Consider the following 23,816-nt stretch of genomic DNA (forward strand, 5'->3'; position numbering starts at 1 on the left):
AGTGTTTCCTAAAACCTGATCCCAAGGAACCTGAAGAAAAAGATACTCCAACCCATTCTGTCTTCATATTTTGAGCTCCAGCAGAGCAGATAGCCAGGCTGTGGGAAACAGGAATCCACGCACACACTCAGCTCTTTGCCTGGGCAGCTCCAGCTATGATGATGATAACTGAGTATGGCGGAAGCATCACGTTCCTTCTGTCCTAGAGAGCATGATCTGAGGTAGCAAACAATGAACCCCATTTACCTACAAGAAAGGTGAAGGCTTGGAGATGTAATGTAGCATGCCCACAGGAGACAGCAGGAGGCGCCAGGGAAGAAGACTGACTTGTCAGCAGGTGGGTTTTCAGCATCTCACCCTCCCAGGCACACCCACTCTTCCCTCAGTGGGTACAGGGCTATGGTCACTGTGGAAGTTCCCTGGGGCCATGCAGTGTCTTCATCATCAGAACTCCTTTCCCCCAGCCCAGAGCGACATCCCTAAAGTCAGATCCCACAGCTCAGCACCTACCCATCCTCACCTCAGTGAGAGCAGAACCTTCGAGATCTCTAGTGTTCCCTGCTTCAGCCATCAAATCATCTCTCCTTTTAAGTGGCAGAATCTGTTTGTCATATTGCTCTCTTGACCTGCAGTTTCCCTGGCTGCCTACAAAGCATCAGGGACCACATCAGTGCTGCCTCCACAGATCTAATGCCCTGGCCATCCGGGTTCCAAAGTGCTGGTTTTTCAAGGAGGGCCACGATGGAAGAAGAGCAAACACGGAACCCCCTGTACAGATCCACCTTTTCCCAAACAGGGCAGTTGCACCCAAATGAACCCCATCTCCTTGTCCCTTTGGCTTCTAGTGACCCCTGAACAATTTTAATGTTAGGTCCACATCAGTCAGAAAGAAAGAGGGTTGAAAGCACCGTGAGAACCCTGCCTTGTTCAGGGATATGTCAAAGCTCCTGGGATCACCTGAGGGTGCCAAGCTGCAGGCCATGGCTCTTCCAGCAGCCTGTGGCCTCCGTTAGGGGGGCCAAGGTCCCTGATGTTCTGCCTGGAAGGCACCCAACTTCCAGGTTCCTGGAAGCTGGGCTTCAGCACCTTCTGCCCAGCACCCATCTGTTGGAGCCTCTCCCCACAACTGGGCCCCGAGGAGCAGGGCATGAGGTAGACTGTGCATTAGTTAGCTTCCCCCTGCCCGGTCCAAGGAGGAAGGAACCTCTCGCCCAGACCCATGGTCCTTGTTCTGGATTTGAGTGACACTGTGACACAGGCCACTGACCGCCATCCTCTGCTCCAGCTGACCGCAGCACCAGCACAACAGTGGGTGGAGAATAAAGGAGTGGAAGAGACAGTCCCCCTCAGCAGGGCCGCAAGACACAGAAGTCTAATTCCTGGGGCTTGCGCCGTAGTTCACACTGGTCCCGAGCCAGCAGCCTCCCTCCGTGACCAACACACTTGAGCGGACGCCTTTTAAATCCTCGGCCACAGCTTTTAGAGCAGGGCGACCAGTTGCCGAGCTCCCAGGTTGGACAGGGTTCCCCACAGGCTCGTTTCTCCACTGGTCGATGAGCTGCATCGCAAGCAGAGGTTCCTCGCTGCTCCAGGGAGCCCCGACAGTCCACTGCTCGCTTCTGTAGGCCACTGCCACAGCTTACCGAGCAAGGCCCCCAGCTGCCTGCCACCCAGCGTGCAGGCGGCCTGTTGTCTGGCTGCTCTACTTGGTTGGAAAGGCTGAGAACACTGTTGCGCAGCACTGGGGAACCCCGAGGGTCCTTGGGGCGAGGGGACTTGTCCTCCCGAGGCTCTTTGGGCAGATAGAAGGAGTAGCGCACCCGGGGTGGCGTCATCTTCCCCACCGACAGGACCTCCACGGTCAGCGGCTCCAGGATCGGTCGAGAAGCCTGCAGGCTCTCTACCGCAGTACCAGTACCACTGTACCGGAGCAGGCTGCCCTTTACCACCAAGTCCCGCTCTACAGCAGATACCACGAAGTGTCCGTTGAGCAGGTATTTGCCTTGGCTATTCTTCAGGGCCAGGTAGTTGTCATCCCCAATGAGCCCCTTGTAGCCACGCTGGCGGATGTCAATGCTGGAGGCGCCTGCAGGGATGGCCACTACAAAATTGTAACCATGCCTAGAGTAAAGAGATTGTACATTATACAGATGCTTAAGGCAACATCCTTTATCCTCTTCAAAGTAAGAACTGGTGATGGGTTTGGGATACATCACAAAAATGGCAGCAGAGGGTAATGCTGTGGGATGTCCTGTATGCTGTGAATAGATGTTGCTATGGTTGATTGATAAATAAAACGCTGATTGGCCAGCAGCCAGGCAGGAAGGATAGTGTAGTCGGGACAAGGAGAGAGAAGAATACTGGTTGGAAGAAGGCTGAGTCAGAGAGTCACTGCCAGCCACTGCCATAGGGAGCAGGATATAAAGTACCGGTAAGCCACGAGCCACGTGGCAAGGTATAGATTTATAGAAATGGGTTAATTTAAGATATAAGAGCTAGATAGCTAGAAGCCTGAGCCATTAGGCCAAACAGTTTAAATAATATAAGCATCTGTGTGTTTATTTGAGTCTGAGTGGCTGCTGGGCGGGACTGGAGATAACTCCAACTACAGAGTAAGGCTGCTTAATGACCACCATCCAGAGCTCAAGGAGTCAGAAAGCTGAAAGCCAGACTCAGTTAACCTAATGCCTAGGCTGTAGGACCTGGTGATCTTTTTGTCCTTCAGTAAATTTGTCTTTTGGGTGAATCCAGAGTATAATAAAAACGCAAGTTTGAGGCTTAGAATGAAGCACGCCCCCTTAAGTGGCTGTTGATCTTGGATACGTCTCAGCATCTCTAAGTCTGTTTCCTCTCCATGAAAAATGGAGCTCATAACTTCACACACCACAGAACCATCCTAGGGTAAGGAAGCCCACAGAACATCAATCACAGAGCAGAGCACCTGACACAGAAGACTCAAAAGGCATAAGCTACTATGAGGAGAGTGGAGAGGATGCAAGTATAAAGTGATGACATCCAAGGTTGGTTATCGGACGCGGTCAGAGTAATGACCTTGGAGTCAGGGTCAGGGATTAGGCCTTGACTCAGATACCAACTTCCTTTAAGTAAGTCAGCTTGTTGCTCTGGGTTCCTGCATCCTCATCCACACAGGCTAAGTTAAGGCAGATGCTTCCTCAGGCTCCACTTGGTTCCTCTAAACACCTCATGGAACCACCCTGTTGCATATCCTTCAGAAAGACAGCTTCAAAAACTCTGTATCAGCAACAACTGAGCTCGGAGAAAAGGAGCTGGGGGCTTCCCTGTGCACCCCTAGGGGCTCAATAGAGGATGTCATGTGCAGAGGGGACAGTCCAACTCCAGGAAGACCATCTGGTCTTTCTCTCTTCTGCACTTGGTCCCATGAATTTTTGGTTAACCATAAACCAGGCTCCCAGCTGAGATCTCCAGTGCTCTGCTCACCCTGCTTCTTCCAGAACATAGGTTGGGACTTCGAAAGGAGGGTGTGGTCAGCCTCATAAAGCTCCAGCTGCTGAACTGCAGACACTGGAGTTTGGACTAAAAGAAGCCAATTATGGGGCACATTTCCCTGGCAGCCAAGACTCCATTCATTCTCTTCTCAATGCAATCCCCAGGGCCAGGACCTCAAGTCCCACAAGAGCATGACGACTGTCCCATGCCACCTCTTTTCCCTCACGAACATGTATTAACACACACCAGACACTGTACTAACTTTTTAAAATTAAGTTCCATACTCTTTATGAGACTGAATATGAAATCCATCTATGACTAGGTGTCTAGAAGTCTGAAGAATAAAGCACTTGCCCAAGGTCATGCAGAAATCAGAGAACTGAGATCTGAAAACAGCTCCATCCTTGTCTGTGTTAGGGTTACTATTGCTGTGACAAAATACCCTGAGCAAAAGCAGCTGGGGAGGTCAGGGGGTTTCTAGCTTAGGCTTCCACACCACTGCTCATCACTGAAGGAAGTCAGGGCAGGAACTCAAATGAGGCAGGAAGCTGGAGGCAGGAGCTGATGCAGAGGTCATGGAGGAGTGCTGCTTACTGGTTTGCTCAGCTCGCTTTCTTAGAAGCCAGGACCATCAGCCACCATGGGCTGGGCTCTCCCCTATCAATCATTAATTAAGAAAATGTCCTAGAGGCTTGCCTACAGCCTCATCTTATGGAGGCATTTTCTCAGCTGAGGCTCCCTCCTCTCTGATAACTCTAACGTGAGTCAGGTTGACATCAAACTAGCCAGCAGAGTCCAGCTCTAGAATACTAGACAGATCCTAGCAACATTCCCATCTCCCCGAATCTCATCTCCTATTGGGGTGTGTCTTCGTCTTTGTTTACTGGCTGAATGGATGGATACGTGAACACATGGATGGATACATAGATGGATTATCAGCCCAGAAAGAGTACGGGTGGCCTCCACAGCAACAACACAACAACACGCCCACACTAACATTCACTCCACTCTAAGCCAAGCTTTCGATGCCTGGGAGGAATTCCACCTCCACCCCCCCCCCACTCCCATCCCCCTAGCCTGTGCCCTCCAGGACCCAGAACTTACATAGGCTTGGTGAAAAGCCCTGTGACCCTCTTGCAGCTCTTGTTGTCTCCACCACACACCCCGCATTTGTCAAACTTCTTCTTGGAGCCCAGGTTCCCGTCGCAGCCAGCCTTGATGCACTTGCCTTGGACACAGACCGAGGTGGAGTCGGGAGTACACAGCGTACCATCCACCACCTGCGGCATTCCCCAGAGAAAGAAGAGAGGGGCAGCTCAGTGAGATGCGCCTCTGAAGACTAGGCTCTGGCCCTGTCCCTTGTCCCTGCACACTCACCTTAGGTGCTAGCACATAGAAGTAGCCAGTGCCATTGGCTCGGCAGATGAGCTTGCATTTGTCCCGTGGCGATACGCCGGAGTACTTGGGTACCCATGCTACAGCTAGGGTGAGCCGGTTGGTGCTGTGATTGTAGCCATTGAAAGCCTCACATTGCTCCTCCCGGAAGCTCTTGCCAGAGGCTGGACAGGGGGGAAGCACATAAAGGAAGCTAAAAAAGAGCCAAGGAAGGTACAAAAGACAGCGTCCCTCCCAGAGGTCCCCAGCTCTAAAAGCCTCTCTGCCATATGATAGTCATCCCTACCTCCAAATATTAAAGCTGTCTGGAACCAAAAGATACAGTACACAATAAGACATCCCATAAGCAAAGTACCACCTTCTCCAGTACCTAGCCTCAGTTTTCTTCTATAATGGGTGCCCTAAACATTTTTTGTATGATGAAACCCTTCAGCAACCTATTAATCAAATCTCTTCTCATTACATTGTTAAATGCATTACACGAATTATATCATTTACAAGAATACTAATTCTATTGATAAGCAACTATTGATATACTTTGAAACATACTTCTGATGTGTGTGCTCTTGGTAATGCATTAAAAAAAGCAATACTCAATGATGACTCAAGTAACCGCTATAATTTTGAGGTTAGGATGAACAGAAAGGCATTTTGAGAATTCTTTAACAATTGAAGTACCAGGTAAAGATATTCATAGTTTCAACTGATGACAAAGTCACAGGAATTTATACTGCTATTGTCCTTTGTAGCCCAAGTGAAGGAAATATTGAATTTTAGATGGAAAGGTAAATTTAAAAGCACTGAGCTGGGCAGGGTAGTGCATGCCTTTGATCTCAGATCTCTTTAGGCAGATCTTTGTGAGTTCAAGACCAGCCAGGGATACACAGTGAGACCTGTTCTCAAAAAAGGGGGGGGAGGGGCTAAATTTCTAATTCAAGGAGAGACTAAGTTTCAGATAGAAGCATCATTGGAAATTAAAACGTAAATTTTTCCCATCAAGTGTATGGCCCCTGGATTCCTGCTGACAAGGTAGGCTTGTGAGTAATAAACTGTGAAGACGTCTAGAGGCCCATCCCTTGAGCCAGTCAGCCTCCACTCTAAGCAGCAAGAAGAAAACACCCTTGCCAAAGCTGAACAGCTAAAGGGATGGTGCCAAGGAGAGTTTACACTTCACTGGTGCTGGGCTCTTTCCTGACAACTGAGATCTTGATCGCAAGGTTTGTGAGCAAGAGTGACCTCCAGGCACACAGCCCGGAGGGAGGCCCTGGCTCCTGCTGTCCCGCGTCTCACCTGAGCTGGGGCAGGGCTCCAGGTTGCAGGATCTGTATTTCACTCTCACTCCCTCGCAGTACTTCCCGCCGTTGGCAGGGGTGGGGTTGCTGCACTGCCTGCGGGCCAGCTGCACGCCCCCACCGCAGGTGCGAGAGCAGGGGCCGTACGGTTCCCACTTGGCCCAAGAGCCGTCCACCTGTGTGGAAGAGCAGGTTATTCTCCAGCAGGCCCAGCTGCCACACCCAGCCCCTCACCTGGAAGCTCCCAGTGAAAGCTATCAGTTCCCAGCCCACCTCTCTAGAATGAAGTCTACTCTGTATCATGAGATTTAAAAAAGTGATAAGCAAACAATCTGTATGTTCAAGACCCACCCAACACTTAAACTGATTCATCAGCAAACACCAACTGTTCCCTGTTGGAAATGAGAGTTCTGGGAAGAGGCATCTTAGGCTGTGAAGCCGGTGGACTGACTTACAACTGCCTCTGCCTGCTCCACAGGAGTGGGCTTAGCTGGTAGCCAAACCTCCTTAGGTTTCACACTTCGCCTGCACGAAATGAGACCAGAAACACTCAGAGCTGAGGTTGCATGGAAGATTCCAATTGGGTGGCATGTATGAAAGCCCCTGGCCTATCTCCATGAGGGATTTCCAAGTCTTCCCTGTGAGCAGTTAGTGTATGGATAGTCTGCTCCAAACCTTGGGCAGGTGTAACCAACAGCCAAGTCAATATACAATGTTGCCGTGGGTGTTGTAACATTTTTATGTGTAAATGTTCTATCATCCTGACTTTCTACCAAACCAGAATGATTTTGACCTCCATCGGGACTGCCTTTGAGAAAGTTCAAGGCATCACATGCATCAGCAATGCTAACATTTGTGCCGAGAGAGCATGTGTTAGAGAGCATGAAGCAACCCTAAGCCACTATCCAGCTTTGGGATAAATTACGGTGAGTTTGATGTTATCATTTGCTCATTTGTTTAAGAGGATGGGAGATTTATCATCTTCATTGTGTTTTTTGTAGGATGATAGTAGACTGGCTTCTCACTCCCTGAACATGTGTCAGGTGGGCACAGAAAGGCAGCTGAGCTGGGAGTACAGCTGTCACTCACGGAGCATCCGTAGATGCTAGACCACATGGCCCTATGCAGGAACTACTTGCATGAAGCATAAACAGTCCTTCCTTCATGTTCTGAGAATCAACTATGTGTCTGCTCTTCCCTTATCTGAGCTTCTCTGAAGCCTGCACATTGTAGCCTCCCACAGGTGGGTAGCCCCTCACAAAGGTGCTCTCTCTAAAGTCAGAAGTGACCATCTAAAGAATGAGTGATCTCAGACCTTCGTATCTCAGCTTCTCTTCAGTATTCAGCACCGTAGACAAAATCTATTTGATATAATTTTTCCACATATTTGTACAAAAACTTTCATTGTGTGCCTGCCATTCATCCATTCATTCACTAAATATTTGCTCACTTCCTACTATATACCTGGCACTAGGTGCAATAAGCCCCTCCCCTAAAGGCCACCACAGCCCAATGAGGGGAAGACAGACAGTAAAAACAAGCTGGAGTTGGTGTGTATCTGATGGGGTTAAAAGTAGGAGGCAGTAGGGCTAACAGGAGCCTTTGTGAGGTAGACTGCTCCGTGTAAGAGGCTTCTGGGTTCTCAGACATGCACCTGCCTCAAAGAATTATGGGTATGAGCCAGGTAGGTATTATGGAAAGAGCATTCCAAGCAGGGGAAGCAAGATACATGGCCAAGAAAGGATGCATGGAGGGTCCAGTGTTATCACAGCAGTGTAAGCAGGAAACCAGAAGTAGGCAATGGAGACAGAGACTAAGCTGTCTCCTTCCAAGCCAAGTATGAAGAAGGCCCTGTAGGGTGTAAGCAGAATAGTGGCCTAGCCGAACTCCTGTTTTCAAAAGATCCCACTGGCTGCTGCTCTGCTCATGACAGTCTGTAAGATCAGAAATGCAGAGAGCAGATGTGGAAAAACTGCCAAATTCCAGGGAGGAGGGAATGTGGCCTGGAACGGTTTGACAGCAAGGAAGTAGTGAGAAATGAGGTTCTGGGTCGATTTTGAACACGGGGTCAATGGGAATTGCTGAGCTATCAGATGTTACGTGTATGAGCAAACGGGGTTTGGCATAAACAACGGGAAGGTGCGGTTGCCAAAGCAGGTTTAGGGGATGTGGTGAGGAGCCCAGTTTTATGGCTGCCATGTTTAAAATGTTTATCAGGTGTCCAAACGGACTTGCCAAGATTCACTTAAAGACAGAAGTAGTTCAGGGCTGGAGACAAGGCTCAGTGGCACACAGCTTCTCCAGTGTGCACAGGAATGACATCCGAGGTTGACCTCCGTCCTCCACACACTGTATCGGCCCACTTGAGTTCCCAGGGTTTTTATTTAAACTGAGACCAGCGAGCACAGTGGTACACTTTACTCCAGCCACATCCACCTATGCGGGCACCCATGAGAAAGAGGATGAACTGGACTGAACCAAGGTGGTGACTAATCTAAGAGATCGTGACACAGAGGGATGGGGTGAGGGGGCAGTCTCTCGGCACAACGGGGAAGAAGCAGGGCATGAGAAGGCACCAGAGAAGCAGGCAGCTGTCTGAACAACTACAAATCCAGACTGAAGAATTTCTGGAATCCCAAACCTAGATGGAAATAAGTGGGAAGAGAGGACACTGTGGTCGGACAGATGTTATGAACAGGAAAGCTGAAGGACTCCCTCAAGGCTGCAATCATGTATAGGATAAGCCCTTGGGCTCTGACCGACCAAGGTAATGCCCCCATGAAGGGACAGGTTTCAGCTCACAGGGTGGTGAAGGGGCTGTTCAGAAAAGACATTGAGATTACAGTGGAAAGACTGCGTATCCTGGCAATGTTACCTATGTCTAACATCCTCTGGACTCCTCTGTCATGGCTCACCTGTCCTCAGAACCTTCTAGTCTGAACTCATCAGCGTGACCATCAAGCCAAATACAACCTTCCTCCCAAACTGCCTACCTAATAATGCATAGCCAAGGAGCCTGCTGCCACCATGCTTCACCCAGACCGCTCCTGGCCTTGCTCCCCCTCGGCCCATTGATATCCTGCTACCCCTCACAGCTTTCCTCCTCCTCAAAGGACTTGGCCTAGTAAGTAGCTGAAGGTTTAGTTAAGTATATGTTCTCAGGTCACAGAAAAGGATTTTAAGAAAATAATTCTGGCCGGGCGGTGGTGGCGCACACCTTTAGTCCCAGCACTCGGGAGGCAGAGCCAGGCGGATCTCTGTGAGTTCGAGGCCAGCCTGGACTACCAAGTGAGTTCCAGGAAAGGCGCAAAGCTACACAGAGAAACCCTGTCTCGAAAAACCAAAAAAAAAAAAAAAAAGAAAATAATTCTGCACCACACCCATTCCCAGACAATGGATGGATTGGGTTCTTAGTAAACACTTTTTGGTAATGTGGCGTCTTTGAAACTCTGCAGTGTGTCCTCTCCCGACTATGAACAAGGGTAAGAGAGGGGCAGTCATCTCCAGGGTCAAGGACAGATTTCTTGTTCCTGCCTGGAAAAGTACAGATTCCGTTGCTTCCCTAACATGAGCCCTAAAGACTATAAACTCTGAATTCCATTCAGAGAATATTTTGGTGCTATTGGTCCAGCTTAACTGACAATCTTGTTTATCTGGGGGGAACTTCTGTTCAATTGTATTTCAGCTAAAAAAAAAAGGCAAGCACAACAGTAGCTGAGCTCACGATGTGTCCGGTGACTGAAGCATGCCCGGGGGTTTGCTTCATTTCATCCCTACACCTGGTTCATCTGTGTGATCCCACCTCCCTGGATATGGAAGTGGTTGATGAGGGAAGAAACACAGAGCTGGAGAGTTAAGACTCACGTTAAGACTCTCAGCTCTATCCCAGAGTGCCTCCCTACACAAGAAAGCCCAGAGCTTGGAGCTGAGAGTCCCCAGTACCGCCAAAGGCTTTATCTCGTGTATGCAAAGCCTCAAGACATTATCTGGCTTATTACAGTGTTTCTCCAGTCTTAGTGTCAAAGCAAGAACAGGGGACAGAGGGCTCAGTGGATAAAGTGCTTGCTAGGCAAGTATAGGACCTCAGTTCAGACCTCCAGCACCTACATAGAGTTAGATGTAGTGGGTGGCTGTGACCTCAGTGATACAGAGCAGAGGTTGGTGTAACCCATGGGCTCACTAGACAGTTCTAGATTCAGTGAGAGACCCTCTCTCAAAGAAAAAGAAGTGGAATATCAATGAGCAAAACAACCTGACATAAATCTCCGGCAAATGTGCTTGGAAAAGCATACACACACACACACACACACACACACACACACACACACACACACACACACACGCACACACGCACACACATGCACGCACACACACCCGCACACACGAGAGAGAGAGAGAGAGAGAGAGAGAGAGAGAGAGAGAGAGAGAGAGGACCGCAGACAGAAATGGAGGCACTGTAATGCAGTGTGGCACAGTCATAATGTGACCAGCAGCTTCCATCGAAGACCAAGGCCATGGAGGCCCAGGCTCCTCCCTCTCCCAGCATTCCCTGACATAAGAGCTTACCCGGTACTTGTTTGGGTTGTGTCTCTCCACGCAGGCCCCCTTGAGGCAGAACTTGCCCTCTCCACAGCTGGTGCCATCTGCCCAAGGGAAGTGGCGGGTCTGGCACACCATCTGCCCCTTGGCCTTGCCCGTGCACCACAGCTTCGTACAGTACTGCATATAAGGACAGGGCTTAGAGCCCACCCCAAAGGCCAGCTCGCACTGTTGGCTCAGACTGTAGCTTGTGCCTGGCAGGTCCTCGGGCAGGGAGATGGGCTTGCTGGGCTGGTCCAGGAGGCAGTCACCTGCACAGATCCAAGGACATGTGTTAGGACAAGCTGGGGAAAGCGAGGCCTGGCTGGCTTAGAATCTGAATGGTAGGGGGAGGTGAAGTAAGGGGTAACTAGAGTAGACCCATGTCGGAGCCCAATTCTTTGTCATCTTTCAGGTACAAAGGACATCTAGAGAGAGGGTAACCCTGCCATCGAGGACAACGGTGAGGGCCTTCCCACTCAGCCCTGCTCCTCTCCGTCTCCCGGCTTACCGTGCCCACTGTCCAGGAAGTCAGTGATGATAGCAGCACTGCAGGCTGACCAGGGGTTGGCACGATCAATCTGGATGAGTGTCGGCGACATCATGTGGTTGGCTCTGAGCTTCCCAAACACCTCTTCGCACACCTTCACGTTGTCGTGAGGCATGTTGAACACGTGGCCTGTGGGATGAGACAAGAGGATTGGGGAGGCAGGAGCAGAGGGCTGAGAACAGGCCGGAGTGGCTGCGAGAGGAGATGGAGAAGCAAGAAAACCCGGTAATGGTTTTCAAGCTGGTCCCTGGCACCTGTCCACTGTCTTCTTTGTAGATGTCCTACAGACTAACTTGTGTCTTGTAGGACACAAGCTTGTGTCTCCCATCTCCTCCATCGGACTGTGAGCCAGGGAAGGACAGCAGTGTGTCACCTTGTCTTTAAGGTATTCTCCCCAAAGTGCCCAGGTGTCATCTGGGCTACCGCAATCAGAAAAAAAGTAAAGCCAATGTCAAGGCAGATGCTGGCCCCAAGAAAGGATACCTACAGCTCCAAAATATGAAAAATCAAATATAAATGTTCCCCCTCCTTCCAAAGTACCCATCACAAATCCAGATCAACCCCAGAGGTCACCTTCCCTCCTCTCCAGCCTTACCCAGCTCATGGGCAGTGGTGAAGGCCGACGGAAGCCCATCGTCCTCGATGACAGAACAGCTTCTCTTAGGATCACACATGGTACCCACATCAGCCATGCCCAAGGTGTCACAGGTGGTAGCCCCACATAGGTCCTGCCAGACGGAGGAGAAGCAAAGCCAGACAAAAGTTAGAGATGGGAACAGAAGGGGCCGGGAGAAAACAAAGGGCATTCTATGAGTCTTGCTGCTGCCATCTAGCCCCAGCGTCTTTCAGCCAGATCTTTCTCGCTAAAGGCTGGCGGAGTTATTCATGGAATCAGCACAGGCTGAAGGAAGTGGCCCCAGGAAGAAAGCTCCACGGCTCACGGAGAAGACTGTACCCTAACCAGGGAAGTCCTGTGGGAGGAAATTAGGAGGTATAAAATTAGACTACAAGGACCACAGCTTTATATAGAGGAGGTCAGGAAAAGAGTGACTCCCACAGTAGGGCGGGGTTCTGAGCACAGCTCCCTGAGGCATGTCAGGGGTAGAAAGCAACCATGTTCCCCATCCACGGGCAGCTCCGAGCAGTCCCTGTCTTTGCTGAGTGACTGCCTTTTGAACAACTATGAATTAAGTTCAGATTCTCAGCCATAGGCTGGCCAGCCAAGGATCTACCCCAGCCAGAGACTTGGCTTCCCTGAGCTGACAGGAAGCAGAGAGAAGTGGACTTGAGCCACTGTCTACACACAGTTTATTGAGCTACCAGAGCTCAAGGGGAGCACAGGCTGAAGGGTCCCTAGGGATAAAAGACAGAGATCATCACCTAAGTGGGAGGGTCCCCCTTTCTTATCTAGAAGCCTGCTGGTGCAGAAGCTAGGCCTCCCAGCAGCACACTGTATTAGGAAGTATTTCCAGGGGATGCTAAATGAAAAATGGAACTTCATGGATGGAAATCCCAAAAGCCTTGCTCAGTATTATAGGCCATGGATGCATTTAGAAACCCTGAGAACCCAGAAGTTGGAAATGGAACAACACTCATGTACAATTTGTTCCTTTCAGAAGGTGGATGTTAAATCAGTCACACCAACATGCTCTCCTTTATGTCATTGTTTTTAAAATATATGGAGATCTGGCCCTCACAACAGTCTTAGGAGGTAGATATATTATCACAGCTATTTTTGAAAGGTGGAAAGTAAGCCCATGAACATAACTAATCGTGGCCATGGTTCACTAAGAGCCAACACCAGGTATGACCCTATCTAATCCTCACTACCATCCACTGAAGTAAGGACTAGTTATCCCCTCCCACAGACAAAGAAGCTGATGCTTGGGGAGGCTCAAGTCACACAGAAGAATCACAGTCTAAGGGTCTGTATGACTGGGGATTTGGATGTCACAGCCAATGGCTCAGCAACGCTTAAGAATAAGCTGCCATGTTCTCCTGTGAAAACCAGGAGGTCAAGGTGAGCATATATGCAGAACTCTACTCAATTTTGTTCCCTTTGTATCTTTCTGTCTCTGTCTGTCTGTCTGTCTGTCTCTGTCTGTCTGTGCGTGCGTGTGTGCGTGCGTGCGTGCATGTGTACATGTGTACGTGTGTGCATGTGCGCGCACGTGTGTGTGTGTGTGTGTGCGCGTGCGTGCGTGCGTGCGCGTGTGTGTGCGTGCGTGCGTGTGTGTGTGTGTGTGTATGTGTGTGTGTGTGTGTGTGTGTGTGTGTGTGTGTGTGTGTGCTGACCTTGGGGATGGTAGGAAGCAACAGGGTTCGCGGGGCCAGAAGGCATGAGATGAAAGTGGTCATAGTACAGAGAGAATCAGCAAAAACTTAATCCAAAGCACTCAGAAGTTTACCACCCGAGCAGTCAAACCTGCCTTCCCACGGTCAGGTGATAATCACACCTAATGAGTTAACAGTTTTTCTGGCCAGAGAAGTCCATGAGGGTGACCAGCCTGAACCCGAGGTGCCAGAGTCAGCGATGGGCTGTGCTACTGCCTGTGTGAACAGTGTAACACCTCCAGGAACTTCACAAGAGACCTCCAACTCCTTTCCCTTCCTGACCTGGTACCCTTCCCTTTTCAAAGACCTCGCCTCCCAGAAAGTTCTCCCTAGAGCCCTAAAAACCTAAGAAACAGCCCCTGTCAAAAGATCACAGACGAGCTTGGGACAGGAGGGAAAGTGGAAGATATAAAAGAAATGCACAGTAATTTATGTATTTCTTAATACAGAACTTAACCCTCAAGACAAGGCTAGGCCAAAGCACCATATGCCCATGGACACTAAAGCACAGACCTCAGGTGCTAGAGGTGGTGATCTGGAGATTCCAGACCTACAGCTGAAGCCTCCAGGACAAGAACAGTCTGTGGCTTCCAGGCCACCCACACACTCAGGCTGACCTCAGGCAAGAGAGACGGGACACAGGAATAAGAACCAAGAGATTTAGGTCCCGTTATTTAAGTGGCCACGTGTCTTGGGCCAACTGCCTCTTTTCCTTAAAGCCTCAGTTTGCTGCTCTGGGGAAGAGCCAGTTCCCAACTAGAACTCGAACCCTCCCATGACTTAAACCTCTTCTCCTTCCTTCTCCAGTCCCCTTCTGGCCCTGTTGATTATGACAGGAACACACAGCATGACCTACTTTTAGAACAGAAAGAACCATAAGGGGCCTCTAATCTACTGATGCACGCTGAGCAGTACAACTCACAGGGAAAGGCAGGCTCCTCTACCCCTGCTCATTCCCACACTGCCCGGAAGTAACCAGACCAGAGGAAGAGCTGGCATGGGATCCTAACTCCCCTGTAGCAGCCTCTGCAGCTGGGAGGTCTCTGTAACAAGGCCTTTCCTCTTTAGTTGCTCCTCCTACAGACGAGCAACTGTAGGCCCTTCCTGGGCAGGAGCAACCTGTTCTTTCTATCAAGAAACCTCAGCTTCATGGATTAAGTAAAGGGAATAAGCGAAGTCCCTGTGGGGAGGGATGTTGCAGGGGACAGACAGGCCCCAGTCACCAGCATCTTCAGGATGGGAAGACATGCTGCTAGGGTCAGAAGTTCTGTCCCCCTTCACCCAGTCAAGGAAGCAAATGGCGATCCTGGGATTTCGAGCTGAGAATGCCCACAGGCGTTTGCACAGGGCCCAGCTGTACCTCATAAATGGGCACAGAATGAATGTCTCCACCCTGCTTGAATGAACTCAGGGCCACTCGGTTTGCTCTGACCTCTTTTAGCTCAGGCACTGGTCTCTAAAATATAGACATTGCCCTGTTTCTTTCTGCCCGGAAGACGCAGGCATCTTTCAGCCCAGTCCCTACCTGATTCACTGTTTCTGGCAATTTGCCATTTCTCTTACAATCATGGCTGCTTTTCCAGAGGATCCAAGAATCATCAGAGCCAAGAACTTGATCCTCATGGACTCTTCTTTCCTAACTCTTCCTGGTTAGGTTTGGAGGTCTAAATAAGGCTGGCACTTTGTAGTGACCAGATACCCCTTCACCAATACTGCTCCCCACATATAACCGCTGCCCAAATCCTCGACTTGCTGCCTCCCTTGTGGACCTCTCCCTTATCTCCTCTGCTGCACATGCAGATACTAAGACACTGTTTCCCAGTAGCACAAGGGGAAAGGGAAGGGGAGCCACAACAATCCAGCACATTAATTTTTATTTTGGCAGGGAGGGGGAAAAAATCTATGTGTTCTTATGTAAGCAGGTTCCTGAGCCAGGGCTCCTTGTAAGTGACATTCCAGTGTCCATAGCCATCCAGAACTTCAGAACCAACTTCTCAGTATGCAGACAAGCTGAGGTTACACACCCAAGGCCGTGTACTATTAAGTGAAGCTCAGGGTCTTACATCCTACTATGAAGGATACAACGATCACCAACAGAAAGTGTTAACTGGGCCCCACAGGAATTTGTGCCATGTGTCATCATGTATTTCGTCCGTCACAAAATCTATTTGTTTATGATTTCTAGTAATGGCTTTGCTTTTCCAGAAGTGAAATCTAACAATTCAGAGCTTATGCAACTAAGAAAAAAAGGTAGACAGTGAAGCCTGGAAGGTGAGCTATTCCTATTAACAAATGTGGTATCACCATCATATAAATCCTCCCGAAAGTATGAAATGGTATTAGCACAAGAGACTAGAATAGTCCAAAGGACAGGAACTGCCTGACTGAGGGAGAACAGAAGCCAACACTTCTGCAGGAAGGTTGAACCTCTCTAGAAACTAGCACTTCAAGAGCGGGTACTTGTCAACAATATGAGGACAGCTAGCAGTTAGTGAGTTGCTACAGTGTTCCAGATGCTGCAGCAAGAGTTCTACCTGGATTACTCAATGAATCCCCCTTCAGAAGAGATGCCATTACTAAGCTCTGTTTTACAGAAGAGAGCCACATAAAGTATGTCATTGTCCCAGGGTTGCAGAGAACTCCAAGTTAGGCAGAGTAGAGGTTGAAAGGTAAGAGTGTAGCCCCTGGGCTGAGTTCTAGCAGGATTCCTTATTGCTTCTGCAGTGCATTATCTACTCCAAGAATGAAGGTGCAGAAGACACTCAAGAGGGAAATGATCACACACACACACACACACACACACACACACACACACACACACACACACCCAGACCACCAGGTCAAGGCAGTACTGGTGACCATAGGTGAGGAGAATCCCAGGCAGAGGGAACCAGCTAGAATAAATGATAGCAGCAGCATCTGCTGAGGCCACGCTGGTTGAGCAAGCTGCTGGCTCCTCGCCCCACACCTGCACTGACACACTGACCCTGTCCCTGCTGTGCACCCTGTCTACTGACTCCAGGGTGGATTAACATGCTCCTCCATGGGGCCCCACCTTTCTCTAGGGCAAAGCCTGGTGGCAGAGAGCCAAGAAGAAACGCCAGAAGAAATCAACACTGCAGCCTGACAGCCTGAAAGCTGGATTAATGGTCCCCGGGCAGAGGCAAAGTACTCAAGCACCCAACAGCTTCAGGCAGCCAGAACTTTCCCCTGAACCTTCCTTCCATGCACCTGATGAACTACCAGATGCATGGGCCCGGGCAGGGGCTACAAAGACATGATGTGATGCCTGCCTTAAAGGAATTGGCAAGTACTGACGCACAGTCCCCACACAAACACAAGAGTATTAATAATCAGGCAAGTATGACATACTTGTGAGTGCAATCATACAAAACGCTTTAAATCAAGGCTATCCCAAGTTTACATTTTTGGCAAAGGACCTGTATGTGCTTATTCAAGAACAAGAAACATAGCCAACGCAACTGCTAAAGTAGTGAAAATGATAGCTGCCACCACTGGAAGCCTATGCTAGCTAGATACATCCTCAAAGTAGCTGCACAAGTTGAATATGATGCTCTGCCTTCTAAAGATGAGGGTAGTGGAGTTCAAATAGCTGACCACTGGTAGGAAATTCAAGTGCTGAGATTCACGCTCAGCTCTGCTTGACTCCAAGCCAATTATTCATTTCCATTGCACCATGTGTCCAAGTCAAGGGATCAAGACACAGTGGGAAGAGCATGGAGGTGTGGAGGGAAAGAAACAACCACAGTGAGGTTCAAAGGAAGGTAGAAAGCAATACCTAAGGTAGGAGATATCATCTTTGTTAGCTAACCCAGTGGTTAGAAAGAAGGAATGGAGCTGGAGAGATGACTCGGTGGTTATTGCTCCTACTTATTGCTCTTGCAGATGACCTAGGTTCAGCTCCCAGCACCCACGTGGTGGCTCACAATCATCCACAATTCCAGTTTTAGGGGATTCAAAGCCTTCTTCTGACCTACGAAGGGACGAAGCACACATGTGATGCACATGCATACATGCAGGCAAAACACTTCTACACATAAAATAAGATGAATAAATCATTGTTTTTTCTTTAGTAAAAGGGGTGGGTGAGAGGAAGCCATCACTCTGGTGGCTGAGGCAGGACGAGCAGGAGCCTTGAGGCCAACCTGAGCTGTATAGTAGAATAGATCAAAAAGGGGAGGGGAGAGAAAGGAAAGAAGGGCGATAGGAAGGAGGGGAGGGAGAAAAGAGTGAGAAGGGAGAAAGGGAGGAATAAGGGCAGGCTAAAGCTGAGACAGTAGAAAGAAGCCCATGCACTCAAATTAGCCTCGGATACTCAGAAGATGCCACACAAAAGGGAGGATTCTCCCCACCTCCACCCCATCTTCTGCCATTAATATTAGGCTTACTTATTTGGAGTAGGAAAAAATGGGGAGTACTCACTCTATGAGACACAGAACAACTATATTCCATCATTCCTCTCTTTCCCCGCCTCCCTTTTCTCATTTCAAAAGCAGTGGTGCACTGCCATGTTGTGACCAAGAAATGGCAATACCAAATCTTCAAATGTCTCCTCTCTCCCAATATCTTCCAAAGTCTGACTTCAAAACAGAGCCTGATGAAATAAATATTCCGTCTCACCATGCTGGGAGGGGGATGTAAAACACAAATCATCATCTTACTATTCATAGCCTTTAATCTGAACACAAAATGCACTACCCTACTGCAAGTATTTGATTTATAGAAAACATTAGGCTCTGTTTCCTGAAAGATTCTGCTTTGCACAGTATAGAAAACACCCCATTCCATGCCTCGACACAGGGTCTGGAAAGATGGCTTAACAGTTAAGAGCACATACTATTTTGCAGAAGATCTTAGTTCAGTCCCCAGCCTCCAAGTCAAACAGCTCAAAACCACTTGTGACTCCAGCTCTAGGGGGAATCTTACATGTCTGACCTCCACGGGCACCTACACTCACTTGGGTGCACACACACAAGACGTGGTACTGCTCAAGATGAAGAACACAAAATCAGCGCCAAACTTTAGGGTTGGGAGAGGGGAAAGTTCCGAGTATGAATAAAAATAAGACAGTTGAGTCCCCCCGGATAACTCCCAAAGAGGAAGAAAGAAAAGGTTAAAGAAGCGAAAGAGAATTCCATGAAATGACTCTAAGCAAAGAAAAATAAAATGAGTGAGAGCAGGAGGAAAACATAAACTGCGAGTCATAAAAATGAAAATGAAGTCATGTCAAGAGAGGAAATGTCACAAATAGTGAAGCAGATGGCGGAAGGATTGAAGGTCACTTACAACACAGAAGCAGATTTCTGTCCTCACTCCAGGGCTGCCAGGAGCCCTTTCTGCGCTCAGGCTCTGAGAGTGCATCCTCAGCTCCTGGGAAGAGAGCACACACACACACACACACACACACACACACACACACACACACACAGCTCTTTGCCACACTGATCATTCCTGGTGGGGCGGGGGCGCTGGGCCACATCTCATTCATATGTTCAGCTCCAGCCAGAATAGTACATGGAAGTCATAGATGCTCAAGAAGTACCAAGAGAATGGATGAGTGAATAGACAAATGCCATTTGCCGCAAAGGGTTACTGAAACAACAGAGGCGCTGGACCTGAAATCAAGGAGGACTCGGGAAATCAGGGTCTATTGAGTCACAGCAGGAAATACCTGGCATCTGCAGCTGGTGCAACAAGAAGCCAGAGATGTTGTGCTCCTCATAGAAATAAGTGAGAATGATTCTGGCTCTGATCCTCGGCAGCTCCTCGTTCCTTTCCTGGACTGACCTCACCCTGCTGTTATGAGCCTGGAGGCTGGCTGCTTTGCAAAGTCAGATGTGCTCTCTTTGTCCATGAACTTATTCTGAATCTTTACAGAAACTCTTCCAATTGTCAAAACACTTGTTGTATGATCAATGTATTCCCTCTTCCGGACAGCTAAGGTTCCTAGAGATCCCATTTGTCTTGGTCTAGAAAGAACAGCTGTTTACCCGGGTTCTCATCCAACAGTCTACCTTCCCCAGGGAGACTGGGGGTGACGGGTGACGGGGGGGGGGGGGGCTGCATCAGGAATGAGAAGTTCCTAAGACTCTGAGAGTACAGCAGGCCCCAAAATCTGTGCTGGCAAGGAGGTGGGGGAGGAGCTGCTTATACAAGCATGACACACATACCTTGATGACGGGCTTGCCAACACAGACTCCCTGCTCTCTGGCTCTGCCCTCTAAATGCCTAAGAGGAGAACAGCTTCTAAGTCACATCTTTCACATCACCACTTCTGACCCAAGTGGTCGTGCAGCTTGGACCCATTATGCACAGATGACACGGCCCCCTGGGGGGGTCTAGCACACCACTGAGAAACAGAAGCTGCCCTGCTCCGTGCTGTGTGATTGCTGCTTCTTCAAAAAGGCCATCTCCTTCTGGTGGTATGGCCTACTTCCCCAGCGGGGGCTCTTCTTCTCGAGGTTGGTTCCAAAACTCAAGCCTTCACAACTGCACTGAGGTCTGTTATTCTAGAGCCAGGGAGCGACCTCCACAGGGGCATCTCAGGTAGCAGATGGGACAACAGCTGCTTTACCCATTAAGAGATCCTGTTCTTGGCCTTTGCTTTTTTTCTCCCAGAAATCTGACTGCAGAGCTGGTCTGAGTGCAGAAGTGGAAGGCTCTTCTGCAGTTTCCCCATGACTCAAGCAGGGCTTGTCGGGCTGGGCTGCGGCCGCTCCACAGACCTCAGTTGGAAGAATGAGTACAAGGAGACACGGCTCAGGCCAAAGACCTCCCTAGAGGAACCAGGTGGTGGGAGGAGAAGAGGCTGGGAAAGGAGGAAGTTCCATTGCAGGAAGGGACTAGCTGTGCCAAATGGGTTACTGTGGAAGACTCCCGCTCCAGCTCGTGGGCGCCAGACCAACTCTAAGTGGCCATTTAGTAACAATGAGAGTTAGCGGCATGGAGGTAACCGAGAACTCTGGGCTGTGGCTGTAGTGCTGTGGTTATGAGAACGAAAATACAAGATTCAAGAAAATACAGGGATTCAAGTCACGGCCCCCAAAAGCAGAGAAAGCGGGGCGCTTGGGTGACTCTTTTCCTCCAGTGTTTAAAGAATTTCAGGAATCCAGATCGTCACAGTGCCCAACTTTTAAGTCAACACTTAGGGTTCTATATGTTCACCAGTTCTTGAGATAGAAGGTCGGGTAAAGACATGAGGAAGGCAAGGCTACCTTCCCCCATCTGGGTTCATCTCTTTAGTCCCAACTTAGTGTCTTTTCAGCCCTGCAGCTGGAATGTCCAAATGCTCTTGACTACGCTCACACCACCTTGCACAGCAAGGGCAGAGCGGGAGTCCTGCCCTCAAGGGAGGATCTTAGGACTGGAACATGAGCGGTCTTGTCTGCTCTGCGGCTTAGAATGCAGCTGCGCAAACGGGTCGTCATCTACTAACAAGGATGGGAGAAAATTGCGAGACAGTTTCCCCGGCTCAATTCTAAGTGAAATTGCTCCAGTTCCAAACAGGTGCCCTTACTACACTGCATGCTCAGAATAGTATGGAAGTCACTGGACAAGGCCCGACAGAGAAGGATGTAGGGAGAAGCAGCAATGGAGAATATGCTTAAGTCTGGTCTTTCACAGCAACCCACAAACTGTTGTAGCGGTCCCCTCCATCTCAGTCCAGGATTCCCAGACCCAACACAGAGAAAGGATGACATGTTGCCCACTAGAAATGTAGCAGGGATTGACCTTGAATCACCTTCCAGTACTACATTCAGCAAAAGTAAGCCTGCTAGAGATGTCAGAGAAAACTTAGCCACCCACATAGGAGAGGCGGAGGTTCTCATTCCCACCATCTACAACACCATCCTCATAGCGCCTCCTATCGGCCTTGAAGACAAACTGCAGCTCAGGGGCGGCAACTTCCCGGGTTCCAGCCCCTCCGCGCCTGATCCAGAAGGTGCTGATTGGCTGCGTCAAGACAACACCTTCGAAAGAAGCAGACTCTCCTCCAACCTCCCAGAAGCACGTGAGGTGGAGCTCTGCTGAGCTTAGGAGAAGGCTCTAATTAGAACTTCCAACGCTAGAATTCGGAAGAAACCAATTTAAAGGAGGCATTGAGTGGCACAAAGGGGCTTTGGAGAGCTAAACGCAATGACACTAAGAAAATGGGGTTGAGTCCTAAGAGGTGGCAGATCCACTCACCTGTCTGGTGAAGAGGATGGCTGTGTCCCAGTACTCAGGGTGCTTGTCGCTCACTTTGTTCAGCTTTTTCTGCCAGGCACAGAAGTTGCGCAGAGTCAGGGCAGCGTTGCCTGTGACCTTGGGCCCGGTGTCGCGGTCTCCTAGGAGTAACACCTTGACCACAACGATGTTGATGGGGTTGAGGATGCTGGGGTGGCGGTAGAGTCGCGCCGCCGTGGCCAGCAGCGTCAGCAGATAATGTTCCAAGTCCGCGCCGTGAAACTTGACCATTGACTCGTCCGCCACCACCAGTGTCTCCACGTACCGTGGGATAGACACGAAGCGCTTGGCGCGCCCAGACCTGCGCCGACTGTGACTCTCCCCCACGCCCGTCTGCCGTGGCTTGTAAGGGTCCAGGGCCCTCAGAATGGCGGGGTTCCAGCCCGAGGCTACCCCGCAGCGAGAGGTAGGGTCTCCGGAAGGCCCTACCGGAGCACCCCGGCGCTGGAGAAGGTGTGCGCCCTGGCTGTGACGCTGCGCCGCCGGCGCGCTGGCGTTGGGCAAAGGGCTAATGACATACTCCGCACCTCGGTAGCCGAAGGCTCCGCGGAGACCCCCGCACAGGCTCACAGCAGCAAAGGAGTCTGGCTCCGCGTTGACGTACCCGGAGTAGAAGCAGTGTCGCAGGTCTAGAGAGCTGCCGGTGAGCCTCTGGAAGGGGACACCTAGATACTCTGTAGCGAAGGCGGGAGCCAGGAACTGGGCATCCGGCGTCAGGTGTAGGTAAAAGTCCTGCTGGAAAGCTGTGATCTGAAAAATGAGACCCTGATCCCCGGAGTCCTCCGTACCCCTCCTGTAGTAGTGGCGGCCATTGATGTCCGGGTCCCGTCGGATTGGAACGACCACCTCCCACTCCGGCTCGGAGCTGCCAGCAGGTCGCCAGGCAAGAGCCAGGATTGAGATGCCCAGCAGAAGCATGGCGCCGGGCCGCGCACAGCCGCGCTCTGGGATGGGACTTAGCCCGGCTCCCACGGCAGGCACTGTCCCCTTGTAGCCCACAAACCAACGCCCGGGACAACAGGCAGCTACCAGAAAGGACAGCCAACCAAGTCGTGGAGACTCCTTCCAGAGCTGCAAGCGTGCACGGGGCAGCCCGCGCCTCCTACCTGTTCCTCCCTAAGCAAAAAGCGCTCTGGGAGCTTTAGTACGATCGCTGTCAAGTGCACAGGCGAAAATTTGTCGTGGAGAAGTGGCGCGAGGTAGCGGGCTGCTTCGCTAACCGCAGCCACTCGCGGTGCAGCAAACCAGGCGCTGGGCGAGCCTATAAAAGGCCCCCTCCTCTTTGGACTGCCCAGTCAGCGCCTCTCCCCTCACTCCCCTCCCAGCCTCCCAGAGCTCGCAGCCTGGAGCCTCCAGGGGCCACCGGAGAACTCGGTCCCGCCTCCTGAACAAGAGCCACTTGGCGGGGAGGGAGTGGCGTTCTGCTGAGGCAGGAGGCGTGGGCTGACCTAAGAAACCAACGCTGGAGTCTACTCGCGTTTTGCCCTAGGCACCCCAGCACTGAGATGTATCAGTCAGTACTGCCTGGCTGGGCATCTGTGAGTTCCCTAAGTCTTAGCCTTCCAGTTAGGGGAGTCAGGAACCAAGACAGTACTGACTCCCTTTTCCAGGTCCACCTCTTTCCTCCTGTTGCAGCAACCCCACCCGCTGCTTCTTAACCATCAAGTCTCCTAAAAGACCTCAAGCCAAAGAGACCCCCTTTAAACGTCTTAGTGTTGGGAGAGCAACCTGCAAGAAACAGAGCCAGCTTCTTCTTGAACCCAGAGCCACCTGGGCCCACGGACTGCCCTGTGGGGTCAGTGCTGAGCTCTCTGGGCCCAGACAGGCTGTCAGATTTGCAGGAATTCTGCCAGGCAGCTGTTCAATGCAGTCATTATTTAAAATTAAATTAAAAATTAAATTCTATAAACTTACAATTAAGTAAATTGTATTTCCAAACAAAGACGATAAAC

The 23,816-nt window shown here is 50.3% G+C and overlaps 1 protein-coding gene across 1 annotated transcript; it reads right to left on the bottom strand.

The window, feature by feature from the left end:
• Positions 1-631: 631 nt before the first annotated feature.
• On the bottom strand, positions 632-23,206 carry Adamts15 (ADAM metallopeptidase with thrombospondin type 1 motif 15). The gene is made up of 8 exons (XM_059267556.1): positions 21,826-23,206; positions 11,879-12,011; positions 11,245-11,412; positions 10,722-11,005; positions 6,154-6,331; positions 4,846-5,027; positions 4,573-4,748; positions 632-2,121 (listed from the first exon to the last, which is right to left on the bottom strand). The coding sequence occupies exons 1-8, from the start codon at positions 22,780-22,782 to the stop codon at positions 1,347-1,349; spliced, it is 2,853 nt and encodes a 950-aa protein (XP_059123539.1). The 5' UTR covers positions 22,783-23,206; the 3' UTR covers positions 632-1,346.
• Positions 23,207-23,816: the final 610 nt, after the last annotated feature.

Source organism: Peromyscus eremicus, chromosome 7 (assembly GCF_949786415.1).
Source record: "Peromyscus eremicus chromosome 7, PerEre_H2_v1, whole genome shotgun sequence".
NCBI classification, from domain to species: Eukaryota; Metazoa; Chordata; class Mammalia; order Rodentia; family Cricetidae; genus Peromyscus; species Peromyscus eremicus.

Bases quoted from the DNA above. Each gene is read 5' to 3' on its own strand.
- Adamts15 (XM_059267556.1), bottom strand. From the start codon at position 22,782: ATGCTTCTGCTGGGCATCTCAATCCTGGCTCTTGCCTGGCGACCTGCT. The intron at 11,413-11,878 runs GTAAGGCTGGAG...CTCATCCCACAG, and splicing joins CACCACTGCCCATGAGCTGG to GCCACGTGTTCAACATGCCT. The intron at 6,332-10,721 runs GTAAGCTCTTAT...TCTTCCACACAG, and splicing joins ACAACCCAAACAAGTACCGG to GTGGACGGCTCTTGGGCCAA.